General features: G+C 42.6%; 1 protein-coding gene across 1 annotated transcript in view; it reads right to left on the bottom strand.

The window, feature by feature from the left end:
- LOC125436421 (leucyl and cystinyl aminopeptidase) overlaps positions 1 to 22,497 on the bottom strand; it is a 63,375-nt gene that overhangs the window by 8,315 nt on the left and 32,563 nt on the right. Inside the window, exons 9-15 of the mRNA XM_048503394.1 lie at positions 18,547 to 18,678; positions 16,565 to 16,725; positions 12,797 to 12,885; positions 5,057 to 5,240; positions 3,564 to 3,720; positions 2,744 to 2,928; positions 886 to 1,047 (exon numbers count right to left, since the gene is read on the bottom strand). Coding sequence (XP_048359351.1) covers positions 886 to 1,047; positions 2,744 to 2,928; positions 3,564 to 3,720; positions 5,057 to 5,240; positions 12,797 to 12,885; positions 16,565 to 16,725; positions 18,547 to 18,678 — 1,070 coding nt within the window. The remainder of the gene's footprint in view (positions 1 to 885; positions 1,048 to 2,743; positions 2,929 to 3,563; positions 3,721 to 5,056; positions 5,241 to 12,796; positions 12,886 to 16,564; positions 16,726 to 18,546; positions 18,679 to 22,497) is intronic.

The following is a 22,497-nucleotide window of genomic DNA, read 5'->3' as shown; positions in this document are numbered from 1 at the left end:
AGCAGAAAAAGACACCTACTTAGCACAGTATCCCCACCCCATACTATTTCCTTCTGCTTCCTTCTCCCTTTCCGACCTTCAAGCCAACCTACTGTTTATCTGCCACCCACCATCTTCAGTTATAATTTCATTAATACCACACCTTTCTCCATGATGAGAACCCAAAGCAGCTTGCACCATTCTTTTCCCCTCCATTTTTCCTTAGGCTGAGAATGAATAACTGGCCCCCTGTCACCCAGTGAGCTTTATGGCAGGGTGGTGATTTGAGCCTAGCACTCCAAGGCTCTAGACTGAAACTCTAACCCACTACACCACACTGGCTGTTGTGGGGTGGCTGATGATGAACAGTAGCAAGTAGCTAGGCTTCGGTGAGTCAAGCAAATCAGGTGTTTACTGGTGAGCCTGGCCCAAACAAGTCCTTCCTCAAAGACCAAAACAGCCCTGGAAATGGTCTTGAACCCCTCCCTTGCCTTTTAGGGACAGAAACCAAACTTGGGAGGGAGGCAATGCAGTTGTGGTTGTTTAGCAATAGCCACTGGGAGAATTTGTTCCTCAAAGCTACAGGTGTAGTTTATTTTACTATGTTTTGGAGGGGTGTGTGTGTTAATACCGCTGTCTTTTTGTAAGATTTCAGATGTTTTTGCAAATCTGAGGTGTTTTTAGATGTACAGAAAGATCTGTCTTTCTGTCTGTTCCTGGTTCCAGCCTCTGGATTTAAGCACTTATAGATCTGGCCACACTGAGAGTTAAATATATTGATGTAATATCCTGCAGTGATTAGCTAAACAAACTGGTTGAATCAAAAAACCTTCCACAAGTATAGAAGAAGAATCAATGGCTGCCTAGAATGGGCCTTACTATTTTAGTTTACATGCGGCGTCATACCTGAGCAGCTTTCCAACATCATCTGTGCTGGCTAGTGCTTTAAGGACTTTGAGCTTTTCTGTCTCAGACACCAATGAGGAATACATTTTCAAGAGGAAGTGCCAGCCAATTTCAGTTTTTGCTCCAGCTGTGAATATGATCTTCATAATATTTGCTGGCAGACTGCACAGAGAGAACAGAACTTTATGAGAACAGCTTAAAGACTTCAAAGTATTTTAGCTAAAAATGCCTTAAGTGATATCCCCTCTCAGTCTGAGAGAACCATTTTTTGTGCTGTCAAGTCACAGCTGATTTATGGTGACCCCATAGGGTTTTCAAGGCAACAGACATTCAGAGGTCGTTTCCCATGGCCTGCCTCATCACGATCCTGGTGTTCCTTGGAGGTCTCCCATCCAAATACTGACTAGGGCTGACCCTGCTTCAATTCTGAGATCTATCTTGATCAGGCTAGCCTGGGGCTGTTTGTAGGCACATCATAATTCACATCATAAAACATAACTGGGAAGAAGGGGGTAGACAGTATTTAAAGCTATAGTTCACTTTGGATGGGAAACAAACCAACATTCAATGTAAAGTTGGTTGGGGAACAGCAGCGGCTGCCTCACATGCCCACTGGAGTCACGCTTGTTTATTATTAAAGAAATATCTGGGTTCATCTCTTATCTCCTCAGGTGAGATCTAAAAGAGTACAAGACTCACAGACCTTGTGCAAAGTTATGCAAAAAATGGGAGGAGCTAAGCAATGGCAGCTTTTCTTACTTCCATATAAACAAGAGCATAAGAGTCCCAGCAAAAGTCCCAGCAAGAGCATTAGAGTCCCAAGTTTCTTGGCCATTGAAAGTTTGACTGTTTGCTTTACTTTAAAAGATAAAAAATTGTGGTGATGCCAATATATCAAAAAGCAACAATTTCTGGGTCTGGAGACCTACTAGCTGAAGACCAAAATGCAATCACATATATTGCCATTGCTTGAAAAGCCTGCAGCTAGTGGCTTCTTACCTCTATTACACAGATCAGGAGTGACTACTGTCATGTGTACAATCCAGTTCTTGGCATGGTATCACGAGCACCATTTTTGAGCCACTATCAATTGGCAGCAGATGCTCAGTGTCACTTGCCACAGGTAGTGATATAACTCTGGTGAGCGTACTACATAACTGTACCTATGACACCAGTAACTGAAATCCTGGATGGGCAACCTGATGTTACTCTTTGCCATACTGCTGTGGTGTAATGCACAATGCAAACAAGGCAGAGCTGAAAACTCCTACTGGGTTTACATCTAAAAACAAGGGCAATATTGCCTGGCTATGACTTCTATCTAGTATAAATCTCCTCTAGGAGTAGATGTGCCAAGGTGCCTCATTCTGGGAAGACCCTTTATGAGCTCTCATGCTGAAGCTACAGGAAGCACTCCTGCGCTCTCAAGCAAAGGGGTCCCCTAGCCAATGGCACTACCAACAGCCTGAACTGGCTCTAGTGCTCTGCACTTCAATGCAGTTCTGTGCTCTGTGTCCTCATTCCCATGACATCAGTATGTATGCATACAATGCTTTGCTTTAAGCTGACCTACAGTGGGATTTCTCCCCAAGCAAGTGAACATTGCCCACTTTGTCCACTTATTCAGTCGTTAGCAGCCACATTTATTAACTGCATGAAGGAAAGCATGGCAAGATGCTTCTCATTTGATGAAAACACCAAGGCAAGCATTTCCATTTCCAATGCAGTCAAAATTACAATATCAATACAGAACTAGAGAAGCAGCCTTGTTCTGGGAGAGGCCAAATATCAGGGAAATATTTGCCTGATGCCATAGTAAAGTAGATATTTTATTCAAAAAGAAACATCAGTGTTTTACCTTTTAGTGCCATTGGAGTTCATCCACTCAATGAACAGTGCTGCGGCTGTGGCACTGCAGTTTCCCAAGTTATGGGAACAGGCAAAGGTTAGGAGAGTTGATTGCAGTTCTTGTTCTGAGAGGCACCCACTGTTCATCCATTCTTGTTTCTTTATCTTGTCTCCAAGTATGTTTACCACTTTTTTCTAGGAAGGCACAAAGGAAAAACACCACTGAACGACAGCAAAAACCCTGTTGCAATTACAAGGGTGCCATTTGTAAACCCCCAAAGTGCTCCCTAGTCTTCTACTACTCACATCTACAATCTCCAGGCATGCCTTCCCTTTTGTTCAATTCCCATTAAAAGTCCAGATGAATGGGTTGAAGGATACTTACTCATGGTTACATTCACTCTGGCGCTCAACTGGCCCCAATAGGAGCACCACTGAATGAGTAGTGCTAATTCAAACACCTGGGGCTTATACCGGAGATCATACAGAATCAACAAGCATTCAGAGATGCTTAACCCAATCCCACTTTCCAAGGGCAAAAAGATAAGATTATATCAGTGTTATCATGCAGTAGAACAGTGTTAAAATTTGCTCAAAATTCCTCACTAACAAAATTGAGTATTAGAATTGAAGTTGTAAGCAGATGGTGTTTGCATTTACTTAAACCCGCAACACACTTTTAATTGGCAACAGTTGTTACTTCAGTTAGATATCTTGATACACACAACTTTTCTTGTTATGAAATTAGAGCTGATGTCACAGTGGCACAGTAGGATGTTTCTTACTATACAGTAGTGACTCTTTAAACAGCCTAGCATCAAAGGACTTACCACTATTTTGGCCGCGAGCGTTAGCATTCCCCGCTTTTCAACTAGGTTGTAGATAAGATTCACTTGATACAATGCTTCTGTGATTGGACCAGTGTTGTTTTCTTTCCCTATGTACTCAATCAGATCAAATGCCCTGCCCAGTGGTACCAGTCCTAATCTAAAAGGACATGAAAACAAAAACAAAACAAAAAGCTGGGTAGAGCATTTTGATTAATCTCCATCCTTCAGTACCAATAAAAACCTTTTACTTTCAGTAACTTTGCATTCACTTTCTAATGAAACACTGTAGTATAAAATATATGTTACTAGTCCAAATGGATGTTGTGATAGTCCCTTTTGCAACAGGATGTTATTCTTTTTTTCTGAATGGAAATGTATAAAATATTTGTTTCAAGATTTCTCTACAGATTCCTCTCAGAAGCAAATTATTGGATAAAGAGAGACAGCTTTTCTTTTGAAAGAAATTATAAAGGAACAAATATGGGGAAGAAATTTCCTGACAACCTGTTTTTAAAATCATGGTGATTCTTATTATTATACATTATAACTTGGTTAGTATTTTTAAAAAGGTTTAAGCTAGCTCTGTCACTCTTTGCTGGGAAATAGCTTTGCTTTGCTCAGAAGCAAAATTCTCAGTGGAACTGTTTTGATGAAGCCCCAAATGTTGTTAAGATCTACCAAGCATAGTTCCACATCCCTCACATTTGCTTCCATGTAGTAAGATTACTCTAAACTAAATCTGTTGCTATTCCCTTTGCTTGTACTACTATTGACTTTTCTAGTGAATTTGACAGGCTAATTCTTATACATAGGCAAGATGAGGCATTTTTATTTAAAAATGTCTTTGTGGGTTAACAAAATTGTTTGAATTGGACTTAGCAGCCATAAATGGAGAAAGCTAAATGGACCAAGATGATCACTCATGTTTGTTTCTTTGCTTATAGAAGATTAATTTGAAATTATTCTATTAAAAATCAGCAAATGTTTACTACAGTTCTCTTGTCTTTATCAATAAAAGTAGTATTGTTTGAAACACTTTACGGAGTGTCTTACAACTTCAGTAGTCCCGGGTCAAATGGTTTCTTCATCTGTTCTATTTCTAAAGGAATGAGCCATCTATATTATTCTAACTGCTTCTTAGATTAAGCATTCACTTAAGATTTGGTTGATGACAACCAGAATTCCACAGTTTTGGGGGAAAGTCTCCTCACAAGACACAATAACATGACATATTTTGTTCAGTAACTACTTTGTATTAGCTCAACATATCTGATGTAATAAGAATATGAAAGCTATAGACAACATAGAACTAAAAATATCACAAGAAAATAACGTATTACAGGTTCTGAAAGATCAAGCCAGTGCTCAAGTGCTCCAATGGTCTGTTCTTTCAAAGAAGCATGATCTCCATTTCTCTGTGGTCTGTGTGCACAGATCTACATTCTGCAAGACAAGTGAACAGCTACAGAAACAGTCACAATTTAAAAACCTACCCTGCTAGATGGAAAATGTCATGGATAAGATTGGCTCTGTCACTGGAAGTCAGTGCAGTGGAATCATCTTTCAGTAACTGAATCAAAACCTTCCAATTATCATCATCATATTTCACAATATAGTAGCCATTCGATTCTATGTTGAATTTGACCCAGGCCACTGAATCTGAGAGTGTAATAACAGCTAGGGAGAAAGAGAAATACACAAAGCATCAGTTTGCTTAAATCCTCCAACTCCTTACAAACTTTTAATGTTCATAAGTGCACAAACTCATCACCAAAATGACCCCAGAAGCCATATGTCTCCTTCTGAAAAAAGACATAGGGCAGCTATAGGATCTAATTTGGAGCAACTGTCTGCTATAGCCAAGAAAGTAACTCAGTACCACAGACTATCATCCCATGCATTCCTGGAAACTGTCTTATACAAATGAGTGGTTTTTCTGCATGACATTCCCAGTCCCAAAGTGGCAACTTAGCTGCACAAACTACTAAGCTTTCCCTTTCACCTACCATTACCTGCATCAGCCATACTGCAGGAAGGGGTCCCATGACCAAACCCCCAAGTTTATGTGTTATCTGACAAAAGTTAAATTTTGTTAATGAGCTTATCCAGTTCCCACAGTTAATACTGTGGTGATGTTCTGTGCAATTAAGCAGCACAGAAAAGATCCCTGGCCATAAGAATATTTCTCTTCCTAGGGGAACAATAGGAAAGAGACACTATTTTTATTTACTTGCCAAATGGAAACCAAATGTAGGAAGTTCAGCACATTTGATGGGAAAAGTAATGTGCTGAATCCAATCTTGCATTTCACTTCACAGTACATAAAATGAGAAACATCCCATCCTAGTATGAAGCTTTCTATAATTAATACCACTACCAAAATATATTTCATGGTCAGCTTAACTACCAGCAGTACATTTCATGCAATAATCAAATCCCACCATTTTTGCATGCTTTCACCAGATCTGTTAGCATTGTTTAAGCCTTTTCTTCTTAAAATTAATCTATTGCTTTTTGCTAGCATATTTAACCTCTCAACTTTGCAGCAACCAAAATGTTGGCAGTAGCATAAGTATATTTTAATACACACTACTTTCATCTTCTCAGAAGCAGTTTTTAATTATAAAAATGTATCTGTCTTGAAGTGAATTACTTTCATCTACATAGCCAGCACTATTGCCCCATTCTTTCATATACAGAAGAGCCAGGTTACAGAAAACACTCTGTTACAGATGCTCTTTTTATTTCTACCATGAAGCAGTGTTGGTGTGTCCAAGGACATAACTTCAGGCAAACTTCAGGCAAACAGAAGGATTATACAGCCTACACATCAAAAGGAAACCATGGAACTATTCATCTTGAAAAGAGGAACAAAGCAGGAACAGCTCACTAAACAGCTGTGAATCAAAGCAGTCCCTTTAGTTTTAAAGTATTTCCAACAAAACAGCATAATTTGTTAACTTTAGATGGACTAATTATATTTTCAGATCTCAAGCTGGTAAAAGTCTATCTGTACTGAAGAAACTGGAAGTTAACCCAATTAAAAATATATAAAGCTGTACTGCCAAAACCCAACGTTAATTTTCCACCCTCTACCATGCCAAGCTGTTAGGAAACATAGAGACAGTGGGGAAAAAATCAGTTTTCTTGTTCCTTAATTTTATAATGTATATACTCAAGGGAACAGGCAAGTCAGTAATACATAGCACTGGCCCATACAACATACCATACAAATCAAGGACATCTGGAACCCAGAGTAGAATAGTAGCAACATGTTATTCAACTTAAAAGACTAATCAAGAAGGAAAGCTGGTATAGAAGTATTTTAAATGGTCGTGGTGGAAAGCGCTGTCAAGTCCCAGCTGACTTATAGTGACCCCCATAGGGTTTTCAACTATTAGGTGGATTGACATGGCCTGATTCTATGTTGCAACCCTGAATTTGCTTGGTGGTTTCCCATCCAAGCACTATCCAGGGGCAATCCTAGTTAGTTGAAGGGATCAGGTTAGCCTGAGCCAACCAGGTCAGGGCAAATTTTAAAATACTTATATATAAATAATATAAATTAAAATACTGCTTTTCCCCCTATGTCCATACACCAAAGTATGACCCAAGGCAAGCCTACCTGCCAACAACTCCTCAGATGAGGAAGAGACATAGGAAGTCAGCCCCAGCCCTTGGAGGTTGCAGGAAGACCCCCCAAAGGCAGAGACTCCAGCTGTTGCAGAAGTGGAGTCTCAGCACACCACACCCTCAGTCTCACAGCCCGGGTTCCCAGGCTGAAATAGAAGCACTACAGCCACCAGTCTCATCGCCAGGGTTGCCAGCAGGCTCAAAGGGAAGCACAGGAGCAATGCTGTAGAGTGTGGCAACCCAGCACCAATCAAACGCTGCCTTTGAGCTTGAATCTCCACAGGATTAGGGCTGACAACCATAGAGGCTGATCATCCAGATGATGGCACCTGTCTGTGGATTACTCAGCAGGATGAAGAGTTGAACCTACTCCTGATCACAACTTCCCTCATAAAACCAGCCAGAGAAGATGAACCAGCATGGAAGTAATTTGTCCACAACCTTTGGGTATCTGCTGGTAGGCTGTGCCTTACACCTCTGTGTGTTTGATCTTGATCTGGACTTTGTTTCCTGGACTTACCCCTGACCTTGGACTGAGACATAAGAACATAAGAACGAGCCTGCTGGATCAGACCAGAGTCCATCTAGTCCAGCACTCTGCTACTTGCAGTGGCCCACCAGGTGCCTTTGGGAGCTCACATGCAGGATGTGAAAGCAATGGCCTTCTGCGGCTGTTGCTCCCGAGCACCTGGTCTGCTAAGGCATTTGCAATCTCAGACCAAGGAGGATCAAGATTGGTAGCCATAGATCGACTTCTCCTCCATAAATCTGTCCAAGCCCTTTTTAAAGCTATCCAGGTTAGTGGCCATCACCATCTCCTGTGGCAGCATATTCCAAACACCAATCACACGTTGCGTGAAGGTTTCCTTTTATTAGTCCTTATTCTCCCCCCCCAGCATTTTCAATGTATGACCCCTGGTTCTAGTATTGTGAGAAAGAGAGAAAAATTTCTCTCTGTCAACATTTTCTACCCTATGCATAATTTTATAGACTTCAATCATATCCCCTCTCAGACATCTCCTCTCCAAACTAAAGAATCCCAAATGCTGCAGCCTCTCCTCATAGGGAAGGTGCTCCAGTCCCTCAATCATCCTTGTTGCCCTTCTCTGCACTTTTTCTATCTCTTCGATATCCTTTATGAGATGTGGCGACCAGAACTGAACACAGTACTCCAAGTGCGGTCGCACCACTGCTTTATATAAGGGCAAGACAATCCTTGCAGTTTTATTATCAACTCCTTTCCTAATGATCCCCAGCATAGAGTTTGCCTTTTTCACAGCTGCCATGCATTGAGTTGACATTCCCATGGAACTATCAACTAAGACCCCCAAATCCTTTTCCTGGTCTGTGACTGATAGCACTGACCCCTGTAGCGTGTATGTGAAGTTTGGATTTTTTGCCCCTATGTGCATCACTTTACATTTTGCTACATTGAACTGCATTTGCCATTTCTTAGCCCACTCACCTAATTTATCAAGGTCCACTTGGAGCTCTTCGTAATCCTTTGTGGTTCTTACCACCCTACATAATTTGAGAAGGTGGTGTAAGGCAGAGGGTTTCAGATTTGTCAGGAACTGGGGAACCTTTTGGGACAAGGTAGGCCTGTACAAACGGGACGGGCTTCATCTTAACCAAAGAGGAACCAGGCTGCTGGCGCTCAACATTAAAAAGGTGGCAGAACAGCTTTTAAACTGATCACTGGGGGAAAGCCGACAGGAGCTGAGGTGACTTCGGTTCGGAATACAGTATCTATGGGGATGCAGACAGAGAGGGAGGTTTTTCTAAATCAACCACATACAAGTGAGGAACAAAGCAATGTCCATGTGACAAGGGATAGTGTCTACAAAAGACTTGAGGGTAAAGCACATAAATCCCAGGTTAAGGACAGAGACAGGGTATACAGGTGTCTCTATGCTAATAGTAGAAGCATTCGACCTAAAATGGGGGAGCTAGAGTACAGAGTTTTGAAGGAGGACCTTGATATAGTGGGCATTACAGAGACATGGTGGAATGAGGAGAACCAGTGGGATGCTGTTATACCAGGCTACAGGCTCTATAGGAAGGATAGGACAGGGCGCATGGGGGTGGAGTTGCCCTTTACATCAAAGAGAGCATAGTATCACATAAAATAGACCATTCAAGGGGAGGTAGGTACCCCATAGAATCAGGGTGGATCTCAATACCAGGTGTGAAGGCCAGTTTAATATTAGGAATATAGTATGGTCCCCCTGACCAAAGTGCACAAGAGGATTCTGAGATGGAAAAAGAAATTAGAGAGGCCAACAAAAACAAAAATGTAGTGGTAATGGGTGATTTTAACTATCCCCATATAAACTGGAAAAATGCTTGTTCAGGTCATAGTAAGGAGAGAGCATTCCTGGATATGCTAAATGACTGTGGCTTAGAGCAGATGGTTGTGGAACCAACCAGGGGAGAGGTGATCCTAGATCTAATTCTATGTGGGACCCAGGACCTGGTGCAGGAAGTCAGTGTTGTTGAGCCGATAGGGAACAGCGACCACAATGCTGTCAGATTCAGTATCTCAGCATGCGAACAAGTGGCAACTACTAATGTAGTTACATTCGCCTTCAGAAAGGGAAATTTCTCAAAGATGAGGGGGATAGTGCGCAGGAAGCTGAAAGGGAAAATCAAGAGAGTCAAAACTGTCCAGGATGCTTGGAGGTTATTTAAAAACACAGTAATAAAAGCTCAGCTGGAATGTGTTCCACAGGTTAGAAAAGGCAGCACCCAGTCCAAAAGAAAGCCACCATGGTTAACAAGAGAGGTTGAGGAAATTATCAGAAAAAAGAAAATGTCTTTTAGAAAATGGAAGTCCAGTTTGGCTGATGAAGAATATGAGAGGGAACACAAATGGTGGCAAAAGAGAAGCAAGTTAGCTGTAAGGAAGGCAAAAAAGGATTATGAGGAACGCATGGCTGCGAACATCAAGACCAGCAACAAACAGTTCTTCAAGTACATCAAAAGCAGGAAGCCAGCAAGGGAAGCGGTAGGCCCATTAGATGACAAAGGAACAAAGGGTGTGCTAAAAGGTGGCAGGGAGATTGCAGAGAAGCTGAATGAATTCTTTGCATCTGTCTTCACCCAAGAGGAGGTGAGGAACATTCCTGCACCTGAACCAAGCTTCTTAGGAGGCGAATCCGAGGAACTAGCAAAGATAGTGATAGACAAGGAAGAAGTTCTGGCAGCCATTGATAAACTAAATGTTACCAAATCCCCTGGCCCAGATTGCATTCACCCAAGAGTTCTTAAAGAGCTCAAGCATGAAATTGCTGATCTTCTCACTTTAATATGCAACTTATCCCTGAAATCAGGCTCCATCCCTGAAGACTGGAAGATGGCCAATGTCACACCAATCTTTAAGAAAGGATCTAGGGGGGACCCGGGAAATTACAGGCCAGTCAGTTTGACATCTGTTCCTGGTAAATTAGTAGAATCTATCATTAAAGATAAAATTATAAAACATGTAAAAAAGCAAGACCTGCTGAGAAAGAGTCAGCATGGCTTTTGCAGAGGCAAATCCTGTCTTACAAACTTACTAGAGTTCTTTGAGGGTATAAACAGGCATGTGGACAGGGGTGAACCGGTGGACATTGTCTACTTGGATTTCCAAAAGGCTTTTGACAAAGTTCCTCACCAGAGACTGTTGAGAAAACTCAGCAATGAAGGAATAAGAGGGGAAGTCCTCCTATGGATTAAAAACTGGTTGAGAAACAGGAAACAAAGAGTGGGTGTAAATGGGAAGTTCTCACAATGGAGAGATGTCGGGAGTGGTGTCCCAAGGATCTGTTTTGGGACCAGTGCTCTTTAACCTATTCATAAATGACCTGGAAGTAGGGGTGGGTAGCGTGGTGGCCAAGTTTGCAGATGATACCAAATTATGTAGGGTGGTGAGAACCGCAAAGGATTGCGCAAGAGCTCCAAAGCGGACCTTGATAAATTAGGTGAGTGGGCTCAGAAATGGCAAATGCACAGTTCAATGTAGCAAAATGTAAAGTGATGCACATAGGGGCAAAAAATCCAAACTTCACATACATCGCTACAGGGGTCAGTGCTATCAGTCACCGACCAGGAAAGGGGGTTTTGCGTCTTAGTTGATAGTTCCATGGAAATAGCAACTCAATGCATTGCAGCTGGGAAAAAGGCAAACTCTATGCTGGGGATCATTAGAAAAGGAATTGATAATAAAACTGCAAAGATTGTCATGCCCTTATATAAAGCAGTGGTGCGACCGCACTTGGAGTACTGTGTCCAGTTCTGGTCGCCGCATCTCAAAAAGGATATTGAGGAGATAGAAAAAAAAAAAGTGCAGAGAAGGGCAACAAGGATGATTGAGGGACTGGAGCACCTTCCCTATGAGGAGAGGCTGCAGCGTTTGGGACTCTTTAGTTTGGAGAGGAGGCGGCTGAGGGGGGATATGATTGAAGTCTATAAAATTATGCATGGGGTAGAAAATGTTGACAGAGAGAAATTTTTCTCTCTTTCTCACAATACTAGAACCAGGGGTCATACATTGAAAATGCTGGGGGGAAGAATTAGGACTAATAAAAGGAAACACTTCTTCACGCAACGTGTGATTGGTGTTTGGAATATGCTGCCACAGGAGGTGGTGATGGCCACTAACCTGGATAGCTTTAAAAGGGGCTTGGACAGATTTATGGAGGAGAAGTCGATTTATGGCTACCAATCTTGATCCTCTTTGATCTGAGATTGCAAATGCCTTAACAGACCAGGTGATCGGGAGCAACAGCCGCAGAAGGCCATTGCGTTCACATCCTACATGTGAGCTCCCAAAGGCACCTGGTGGGCCACTGCGAGTAGCAGAGAGCTGGACTAGATGGACTTTGGTCTGATCCAGCTGGCTTGTTCTTATGTTCTTATGTTCAAATAATATGATTTTATATGCTAGGCTTACAATAATATAGTTTATGTTCAGCCAGTAAAAGAACTACATAGGTATACAGGGAAAGTAAGTATTGCACATATTTTCATTTTTCTAAACCCCCCCCCCCAAAAAAAACAAACAAATCCAAAAAAGAAAAACAGAAAAGCACTCTTTCCCCCCTGTGACACCAAAATTTCAGGAAATTTTGCATCTCCAGTTAACACAGTCATACAACAAAACAAAATGTATGCAGACAGTAAAACCAGACTCACCAGGAGATGCCAGCCAATTAGCGGTCCTGCCAGTTCTTTTAAAGATGTCAATGATCCAGCTTCACTGGACATGGAAAGCTGTGCCATAGTACCACACTTACTAGTCCATACAGGAAAAGGCAGTCCTTCCTGGCTTGACGCAAACATTTTGCCACTCTCACAATCATTTTTTCCACTGTTTGCATACTCTTATCCTTAGAAGCTCAACAAAGCTTTTTTAATGTTAATAAAAACTAAAATTAGCCAACTGAAATGAAATCCTAACCTTAACCTCAGTTATTACATGCCTGCAACACTGTTTCTGAAACACGTTGTGAACATTTTCCAGAAGGGTAATATACAAATGAAGGACACCCACTTAAAATACTTTACCTAAATTTACTGTCTGGACACACTGTAAACTCAGGGCATTCAGCACAACGTACCTGACTGGTTGGCCAGTAAATATGCATATGAAGAGAAGAAAGAACTGACATTGCTGGTGGTGTAGGAAAGAGGTATATTCCACAAATAACTAAAGAAAGAAAAAAGGTCATTTACCATTGGATCATAAAACCTATATCATGCACAAATGGTATTCACAGTCTATTAGTATCTGCTAATATTTCAACCTTCTGCTCTTGTGCAAGCTTACATACACTAACCCTCTAACAAAGGGTGCAATTACAAATCCCAGGGCAAACTGTGTCATTAACCTATGGCTGGTAACACAAAACAGCCAGTATGGTGTAGTGTTTAAGGTGTCGGACTAGAACCTAGGAAATCCAGGTTCAAATCTCCACAAGCTCCAAGGAAGCTTTGTAGCTGGTCTTGGGCCAGCCTCACTCTCAGCACGGCCCCTAGCTAGTATTTGGATGGGAGATGTCCAGAGGTGGGATTCAAATAATTTAACAACTAGTTGTTTACAAGCACCATTTTAACAACCAGTTCTGGCAAAGTGGTGCGAACCTGCTGAATCCCACCACTGGAGATGTCCAAGGGATACCAGACTTGGCCCTGGCCTAGTGTCTCTATGTATGAGACACATGGCCTATGGGACTTACCGGAGTTCTGCAGAGCCTGTAAAACAGATATTTTCTGCCAGGCATATGACTGAGGACAACAACAATTATATAGATAAGCTGTCCTCCCTTCTCTTTCCTCACTCCTTCCGTTTAGTCCTTTCTCTCCTCTTTTTTCTTTCACCCCTTCGTGCTTTCCTCTCTCTTCCTTCCGTCCTCCTTTCCCTCCCTATTTTTCCTCTCCTCACTTTCCTATGTACTTCCTCGGGCCAGTAAGCTCATTTGGATAGTTGTCCACCATCTACCTGTTACCATCTTTAGACTAAACCTCACCTATAGAAGTCAACCTCTATAGAGTGGCCATGTAATACAGGATGCCATCTTTTAATCTGTAAATTATATATCAAGATTTTTATAATATTAAGTTAGGAACTGCGATTTTAAATGTATGTATTGTTTATATCATATATGTTGGTTGGTTTCAAATCACCTCTTGCCTTCAAAACACAAGGTGGCTATAAATCCGCTGTAACTTGATAGCCAACAAAACAAAGAAGTGACATAAGATGTGATGAGCCCCAAAATGGCAATTCCTAATGACGTTATGGTACCAAACGTACAACTGACCCAACAGATATAGAAGCAGACTTCTGCACATATGTTAGTGTGGCGTTCCCCCCCTGCCCAGGCCCTTTGGGAGGTGTATCCTCCCCTCCTCCCTAACCTGGGGGTTGGTCTCCCCAGACGATGACTCTCCCCATTGGCCCAAGGGGCCAAGAAACCACCGCGCCCACAGAGCACTGGGTGTACGGGGCAGCCCTTGCACACGCCACCCTCCTTCTAGCAGGCCTCCTTGCCTCCCTTCCCCTGTCTGGCTTGAGCTTTCACACCCTCTCTCTCTCTCCCTTGTTGCTTCACAGGGAGAGGAGTTTCCAGGGCTTTGTCTCTCCCCTGTGGCCTCACAGGGAGAGGTGTTTATAGCTTGCATGAACGACTCCCATCCTGTTACTGCACAGTGAGAGGACTAGCTTGAACCGGGGCCTAGGTTCTCAAAGGGGGTCTGGGCTTCAGGGTCCTCTTCCCTCCTTCCCACTTCCCACCATTGAGCTGTCCCTTTCCCTTGTCTCTTAACACCACCACCCACATTCTCTGCTGCTGCGGCAGCTCCAGACTCACCCCCTTCCACTTCCTTAAATCCCTTCTTCCCTCTCATTCCTCCCCCTTGTCCCAGTTGCTTCTCCAGCTCATCTTCTCCAGCCGCCTCAGCTGTGGGTGGGCGGACCCTGCCTGGTCCGAGCTGCTTCTTCAGCCCATCTTCTATAGCTGCCTCAGCTGTGGGCTTGCTGGGCCTAAGCCTCCTCTCTTCCCTGCCTTCCCCTTTGAACAAGGCCTCTAAGTCCTTCACCCTCCCTGCAAGAGGCTCCTCTGCCGCCTTCCCATCTCCCGCAGTGCCAGATGGTGCGGACTCAGTGGGGTAAGTCCGGACGCTGCAGCCAAACCCGGACAGTTAGTTAGTTGAATGGGGGACTGAGCACACATGTTCCCCAATATATGCAGTTCTCCACTTGTCTAATCCAGCAGTCATGCCTGGAGCCCTCTTAATGGTAAAACCCCAGTGGCTGGTTGGCAGGGAAAGCAAATTCATTCCCTGCTCCCTCCCTTTAAAACAGAAGTAAGTAGGATTTTGGGGTTTTAAAAAAGTGTTATGTGTGAATTCTGTTGATCTGGGCATCTCCCTAGGCATTTCCTTTTATATATCAATGTAATGAACAAGTTCACAATATCAGCAAATTAGAGAGATTTCATCTCTGTAGAAGAGATCTCCAATGTCCTATATTAAACCTAGAGGAGAAAAAGAATTGTGACCTACTACCTGTATTTTTTGCTTGCTGATCTGAAAAGTAGAAAATAGTATTTAATCCTTGGTCTTTGAATGGGATAAATTGGAATGTTTGGAGCAGGTAAAATAACCTGCTTAGGCCACCATAGCGAAACTTGCAGGTAACATATTCATCTAGAACAGGGGTCCCCAAACGTTTTAAACAGGGGGCCAGTTTACTGTCCCTCAGACTGTTGGAGGGCCGGACTAAAAAAAACTATGAACAAATTCCTATGCACAAATGATTGTAAAATGTTTGATTTCACCTTTCAGCCTTTCTGTCATGGTCTATTTTTAGAACAGTGACCAACGTATGTCAAGTATAGGGTGGGCTCCAAATATTGTTGGGGAGGCTGTGGAATACCTTCCCCTGTTAAAAAAAAAAAAGCAGAACTTTCCCAATGAAACATTCCATCTAATCCAGGATCAGGTATCTTCCTGGGTTCTTTCCACCCTAGCAGCCAGCGAGCGATTCGCCAGCCTGGCTGATGCCAATAAGAGTGAGGCGGAACAGAAAGCCTGAGAGCAACACATGGAGTAGCTGAGAGGAGGGCGGAGCAGGCATTGCCACATGTAAGGTTTCCAACTCTGGGTCAGAAAATTCATGGAGATTTGGGGGTGCCATCATGTAACTGCAATCAACAGCCGTTGGGGCCGGTTCCTCCTCTCTCTCGAGCCCCCACTGCACATGAATGGAGCCATCGCCGCCATGCCTGGTGGGCCGGATAAATGCCTTCAGGGGGCCACATTTGGCCCCCGGGCCGTAGTTTGGGGACCCCTGATCTAGAACCTCAGCAAGATGTCATATAAAAGTAATCTTGGCATAATCCATAGTGGCATGAATAAACAAAATTCTCAGAGTCTATGCAAAGTGTGAAAGGGTATTTAACAACCATCATGTAACAGACAATGGAAATCCAGCATCTAATCCCACAGTGGGTTTGCCTGATCATTTTAAAGCCCCATCTTCTCTCTATGCTGTCAGCACCTCCCTGTTCCTTATATTTTTAACCAGATCTGCGATGAGGTCAGAAAACATGGCAGCTGCAGTTCTGCAATCACCCTTCCCCCTCCAAAGTACCCATCAGGCTTCCATCACATCCAGCTGTTCCCTCCCACCTTCCTGGGCAAATAGCTCTGACTATGTGTTTCAACACACATAATAAATACATCTTGGTATTTAAAGCTACATCTCAATCCACAGATTACTATCTGTTTCTGGGAGAAAGACTTGGACTATTTCCTCCTGAAGCCAAAGTATAGTCTAAAGATAGATTTAAAACACTAGAATGAAAAAAGGATAATAAATAAACCTCGAATGTATGGTCTGATTTTCTAATTCCATATTCTGCATAAATCTCTGCTGCTCCACAAAAATCTGTTTTCCTTTTGTTGTAACTGTCACTAAGGGAAATCCCTTCTGGTGAGTCCATGTTTTCATAAGCTTTTTAACATCCACGTTTCCACCTGTGACCTACGGGAGAAAAATAATTCAGAAGGTATATCAAGAAACCTCATCTACACTTTCACCCTTAATTTAACTAAAGAACATGGTAAAACCACAGCATTAGTTCCTTCTTCCCCATTAAAGACTAACAACATTTTTAAAATTGCCACAGGACTTTTGATGATTTTTGGTACAACTGACCAATATGGCTATTACTCTGAAATGAACACAGTTAGGGACGGATATTATGCTTGCTTATCATCTTGCACATAGAATGTTTAAATCATCAAAGCACTGGTCTAGCCAAGGAAGAAAGAGGCAGTCTCAGGGAAGAACTGTGTTTCCTCCATCTTTTCCTCTGAGTGGAGAAAGAACTGAATGGTTGTTGGGTACACATACATCAATCTGCAGCCTTTCAAACTTCATTATAAAAATGAGCTATGCTCTGCCATTCATCAAATATGTTTACGCTTGAAAGGAGAAATTTGAATCTCAGTTGGCTACATCTTATTCTCTTTACTAGATTTTGTACTAAGTTTTCGGCTTCTGTCTTTCAAGTTCCAGCTCTGTTTATTTAAATATGAAATTAGTATAAAAGGATTATGAACAAATGTGTAACCTGAGAAACAAGGACTGCAAGCCATATCTCAGAAAGCATGTTCAATTATGACTTCTTTTAACTTTCAGTCAAACATATTATCTAAGGCTGGGATGGTCAACAGATGATGCATTCAAAACATGGTCATGCAGAGTAGACCAGGAGGGAGCACAGTGACAGGCCAGTCTGTACATGATGCTTCTTCCACTTCGCTACAGACTCTTCCAGTGTAGGACTCTAGTAGGAATTAATGACACAGGAGCAAACCCCTGCCCAAACTCTGCAACAGCAGTGAGGAGAGTGGAAGGGATACCATGCTACAGTTAGCTGCCATGTTGCCCAAAGCTCATTATTGGTGATTCAGAGATGCTTGGAAACCATCATGCTCTGTGTCTCTCTTATAAGCTGGGATCTGCTGCAGTCAAGCTAAGCCAACACTTACAAGTACAGTCAATTACTCATGCTAACAATTATTTTGCACTTCACAATCAAGAAAGGCAGATCATCTATAAGCCCATGCAAGAGAAACAAGCACACAATGGGTAGATATGACAGAAAAATCTGATACATTTTTTGCAGGAGTTGGGAGCCACTTTGGAAACTCCAGTTTAAAAAACAGAGATTCAAATCCAATCAATGATTTCGGACCAGTGTATCGGAAGGCCTACCTTCTTCCATATAATCATGCCTGTTAATTCAGGCTACAGGCATCCCCCTGTTCTGTATTTAGGAGGGAGGCAAATCCATACAGATCCTTCTCTGTTCAAATGTTTCTTTTATCATATAACCCACTTGCATCATCATAATTGTGCTTGAGAGATCAGGCACAATTTTTCATTTCTCTGGACTCATTCTTAAATCCTTTGAGAGTTTGAATGGTATTAACTTTGTTTTCTTTGTGCCTTCTTGTAAGCTACCTCAGCTTTTTAGAAAAGAAAAACGGTCTATAAAACTTTAAATTAGTGCAGATGCATGTCTGAAGTGAGACAGAAAGTAGATAGAGAGAATACAGCCTCTTTTCTAATCAGGGACAAATCAAGTTTTAGAATCTGAACATTATTCTTTTTTTAAATGATAGTACCTAATTGTGCAATATTATTAAATGTTAATTATTATGTAACATGCTAGCTTGAATTCTTTTCTCACATAGGGACAACTGATTTTACCCAACTGCCGAAAACGACTGGCTATTTAAGTAGTACAACTAACCAGCCTCCCCCCAATTCCCTTCCTCTGTCCGAGACATTTACCTTGGTTATGCTATCCCATAAGTAATCACTACGGGTGGACTTATAGCTGTGGTCATGCAAGTAACTCTGAATACCAGCAGTGAAGGTACTCTCACCGAGATAGTTCTTCAGCATCAACAGGAGAGAAGCTCCCTGTATCGAAAGAAACATGTTATGAGTATACAGATCCACAGCCACGTATGCACGCAAATTGTTTTCTTGATTAAGACTACTGGTTTAAGAAATAAACTTTTGTGAGCAAGAGACTTGGCCCAGCATAAAACTCCTTCTTTCAGTCTCCAAGGAATGCAAGTGTTTTGATAATGAACAGGGAGAGAAGAGAATGTTTGTTTTTAAAAATAAAGATGCTTGATTTAATTCTGATCTAATTACAGATTAGCAACCTTGAAACGTAAACCTATTGGAAAGTGTAACCCCTACAGATTTTGAGAAGGTGGATTGAGAATGAAGCCTGAAAAGTATCTTACTCTGACCTTGTACAAACAAAAAGATGCTCTCAGCGCAATAAACTTTGGTGAATTCATTTTCAGACATGTTCCCTAAAGCTACCCTTCTAGACTTTTTGATCAGCATCGATCAAGTACACAGAAATGATGTGCACTGATAATTTATATTAATTGGTGCTTCCAGGTCTTTGCAAACTGAACTGTGTCTGAAGATCATGAGCAGCTAGATGTTGCTGAAAAGGACACAGATAATATGCCTGTATTTTATGACATCCCCCCTCCAGATCAGCAGCTCTGGGTATGCCAGAATGTTTACCTCTGGTCATGCTAGCAGATGTAAGACCAAAAGCTGCTTTAAGCTATTCCTATAATCTGAACAAGATGTGGTCTGGCCACAGATGATTGGGATTGATTGGAACTAGCGAAGGAGAAAATATCAGTTCACTTACATCTGTTTCCTGAACATCTATATATGAATTTAAACCATTAGTCCATATATATAATGTCAAAATCTATTCAAACATTAATTTCCTTCTCTCTATGTTTACAAATATTCAAGTGTGGATAGAAATCACTACCCTTACTTACAACTCTACGTCTACAGAAGTACAATGCTTCTTCTCACACTGGAAGCAAACATCCAAATTCTCACAACTGGACTCAAACAAAGAAAGGGTTCCTTCTTAAAGATCCAGATGGGTTGATTGCAATATTTAAAACAGAAAATTGAAATTAAAAAGCAATTTTTTCTCCTAACTGATGGTACTGTGAGAATAAAAAGCAAGTGAATGAAGGCCTATTTAATCAAATCTTTGTGTATAATGTAGACATATGGTTTCCAACCTTATGAACTGATGCAGTTACTGAAAGGGGTTCTTGTATCCATATGCACAATAAGCATTATTATTTTGATCTTTCTGTTTTCTCAACCAACAGATCCCATACTATCATATGGGAGGATGGATTTTTTTTTAATGCTAAAAGGGGCTTCATACTCAAAAAGGCTGGAAACCCACTTGCGAGGTAATCTGAAGATAGAGCCTGTTAACATTTGCTGCATCATTGAAAACTAGGCCTCCTTGGTTAGAAGGGTGACACGACAAGGACCTCTGCCTGTTGCTCTTGTATCTTCCCGAGACGCTGGGGCAGCAATGGAATTGGAGGGAATGTGTATAAGACCTTGAGACCAATCCAACATCAAGGCATCCATTGCTTTGGCCTGCTGACATTGGAACCTCATGAAGTATCATGGAAGTTGGTGGTTTTGAGGTGAAGTGAAAAGGTCCACTTTGGGAGTTCCCAATCATCATATGACTTCCAGGAAAACTTTTTTTGAATGCCCATTGTGACAAGTGTTCCTAACTTCAAGGTTCACATGAGGGGTGCAATTAGTCACCCTCTCCCCCATCCAAGACCGACCATGGAGCTGGCGCCTCCACCTCCCACCTTCTCAGGATGCTGCCTGTCCCACAGCCCTGCCTCCCATGTCCCCTCAGTTCCTCCCGCCTTGCCTTAAAGGGTGCCTTTACTCCTTCCTTCTGTTGCCTGGCTCCTCCTTGCCACAGCCAGGCACTATAGCACCACAGAGACCCAGGAAAGCAGGGCTAAACAGACTGAGGCTCCCCCACTTCAGAGCGCAGGAACAAGCGCCACCTCTGCCCATGTTAACCAAGTAGACTAGGGGCACCCTTTGCATATTGGCAGCTGGGGCCTTCTTGGTTCGGCTGTGTTGTGTTTCTCCTGCAGGAGGGACAGTGCTTCGCCTGCGGGGCAGTGCCGCCTCAAGATAGGCAAGGTTGTAGGGGCTGGGGCATGGACCACGCTGATGGGTGGCCCCAGGTGACTGTAAGGCCGGCCATGAGGTCATTGGTACTGGCAGCAGCATCAGGTTGGGCAATGCCAGATGTCCTGTGACATGTCAAGCTGCTTGAGCCCTGGCTGCCCCAGCAGGTATGTGCCTGATGGCTGCAACTGCTGCCTAGTGTGAATAGGTAGAGAGGATGAGGGGTTCCAGCACTTCAAGTACCAGCCATGTGGTGACAGACTCAATTCCCGCTTCTGGCCGCACACTTGACCCCACACCCTCTGCCAGCTCAGTGAGCCTATATGTGGAACCGGTTGCCACAGCTACACCCACACGCTCAAGTGCACAGATTCCCTGAGATGGACTTTTTCTGTGGTGGGTCTTTGATCAAGCAGTTCCTTTCCTGCTGGTATTCACCTATATCCCCAGCCCTTAGGTAATTAGGTTTTTTTTTTAATTTACTCTGCTCCACCTTGAGTTTATTTGCCCCTGGAATATCCTTTTATTTAATGCTTCACCATTAGTTTTTTTTTAAAGGTTTCATTTGTAATTTTTTATTACAACTGGGTATTGTGGATATTTTTGCAACTTTTCATAAATAGCTTCAAGAGCTTTCCCCCCTTTGGTTTGTGTATTTAATGAGGGTTTTTTTTGTGTGTGTTTTTTCTCCTGGCAGAGGCTCTGGCAACAACTTTTTTAATGGGCTGCCTTCTGTATATCTCTCTCTCTCCCTCCCTTCCAACACAACTAGGGTTGCTTACTGTTTCTGCCCCCCTCACCCGGATTCCACTGCAGAGGTTGCACTGGGGCAGTGCAGTCCAGCTGGGCGGGGGCAGGGTGTAATTTCAGTGCTTGTAGCAGTGTGGAGTGGTACCGTCCCCATTGTATGGCATCCAGGATGGATATGAGTAGACCAATGAGGCTCGAGAGAAAGGTTAGGAAGGAGGTACAGCTGGCTATGACAAGTTGAACCATGCTCCCGATTGTTTGGGTTTTCTGGTCTATAATGAACAACATCTCCCTGTTGGTTTTGAGGATTGCACCCAGATATTCTAAGGACTGGACCAGATGCAAGGAGCATTTTGAGTGGTTCACCAAGAAACTATGCTGTTCTAGGAATTGGAGGACCCTCTTGGTGTTGAATTGTGCTTAGTGAAAGGGTGGAGCTCAAATCAGGAAATCGTCAAGATAGGAATGTATGTGGATCTCTTGTTCTCGAAGAATCACTCCTAATGAGCAACTTGGAAGAACGGGGGTGGGGGGGCGCTATGCAGAGCCCAAACAGCATGGCCTTGCATTGGAAATGCTGGTTTTCCATGCAGAACCTCAGGAATTTTCAATGATTTCGGCGAACAGGCACGTGAAGATATGCCTCAGTAAGATTAATTGATGTCAGAACTTCTTGTGGCTGCAAGGAATCTGCAATCAAGCGTAAGATCTCCATGCAGAAATGCCTCAGACAAATGAAATAATTCAGGAACTTCAAATCCAGGATTGCTCACCAGTCCCTGTTTCTTTTGGGAACCATAAAAAGACAGAATGAACTCTGATGGATCAATCCTGGGTTGGAACTTTTTCTATCACTTTGATGGAGATCAGATGTTGGATGGCATTGAAGGTCCTTCCTCTTCTTGGGACAGTGCCCCAGAGGAGACAGGAGAAAGCATTATGGTGGGGTTGCCAAGCATTCGATAGAATAAC

Source organism: Sphaerodactylus townsendi, linkage group LG07 (genome assembly GCF_021028975.2).
Source record: "Sphaerodactylus townsendi isolate TG3544 linkage group LG07, MPM_Stown_v2.3, whole genome shotgun sequence".
In the NCBI taxonomy this organism is placed as follows: domain Eukaryota; kingdom Metazoa; phylum Chordata; class Lepidosauria; order Squamata; family Sphaerodactylidae; genus Sphaerodactylus; species Sphaerodactylus townsendi.
Note: the sequence above shows the minus strand (reverse complement) of the source record. Positions and strands in the feature narration are given on the sequence as shown.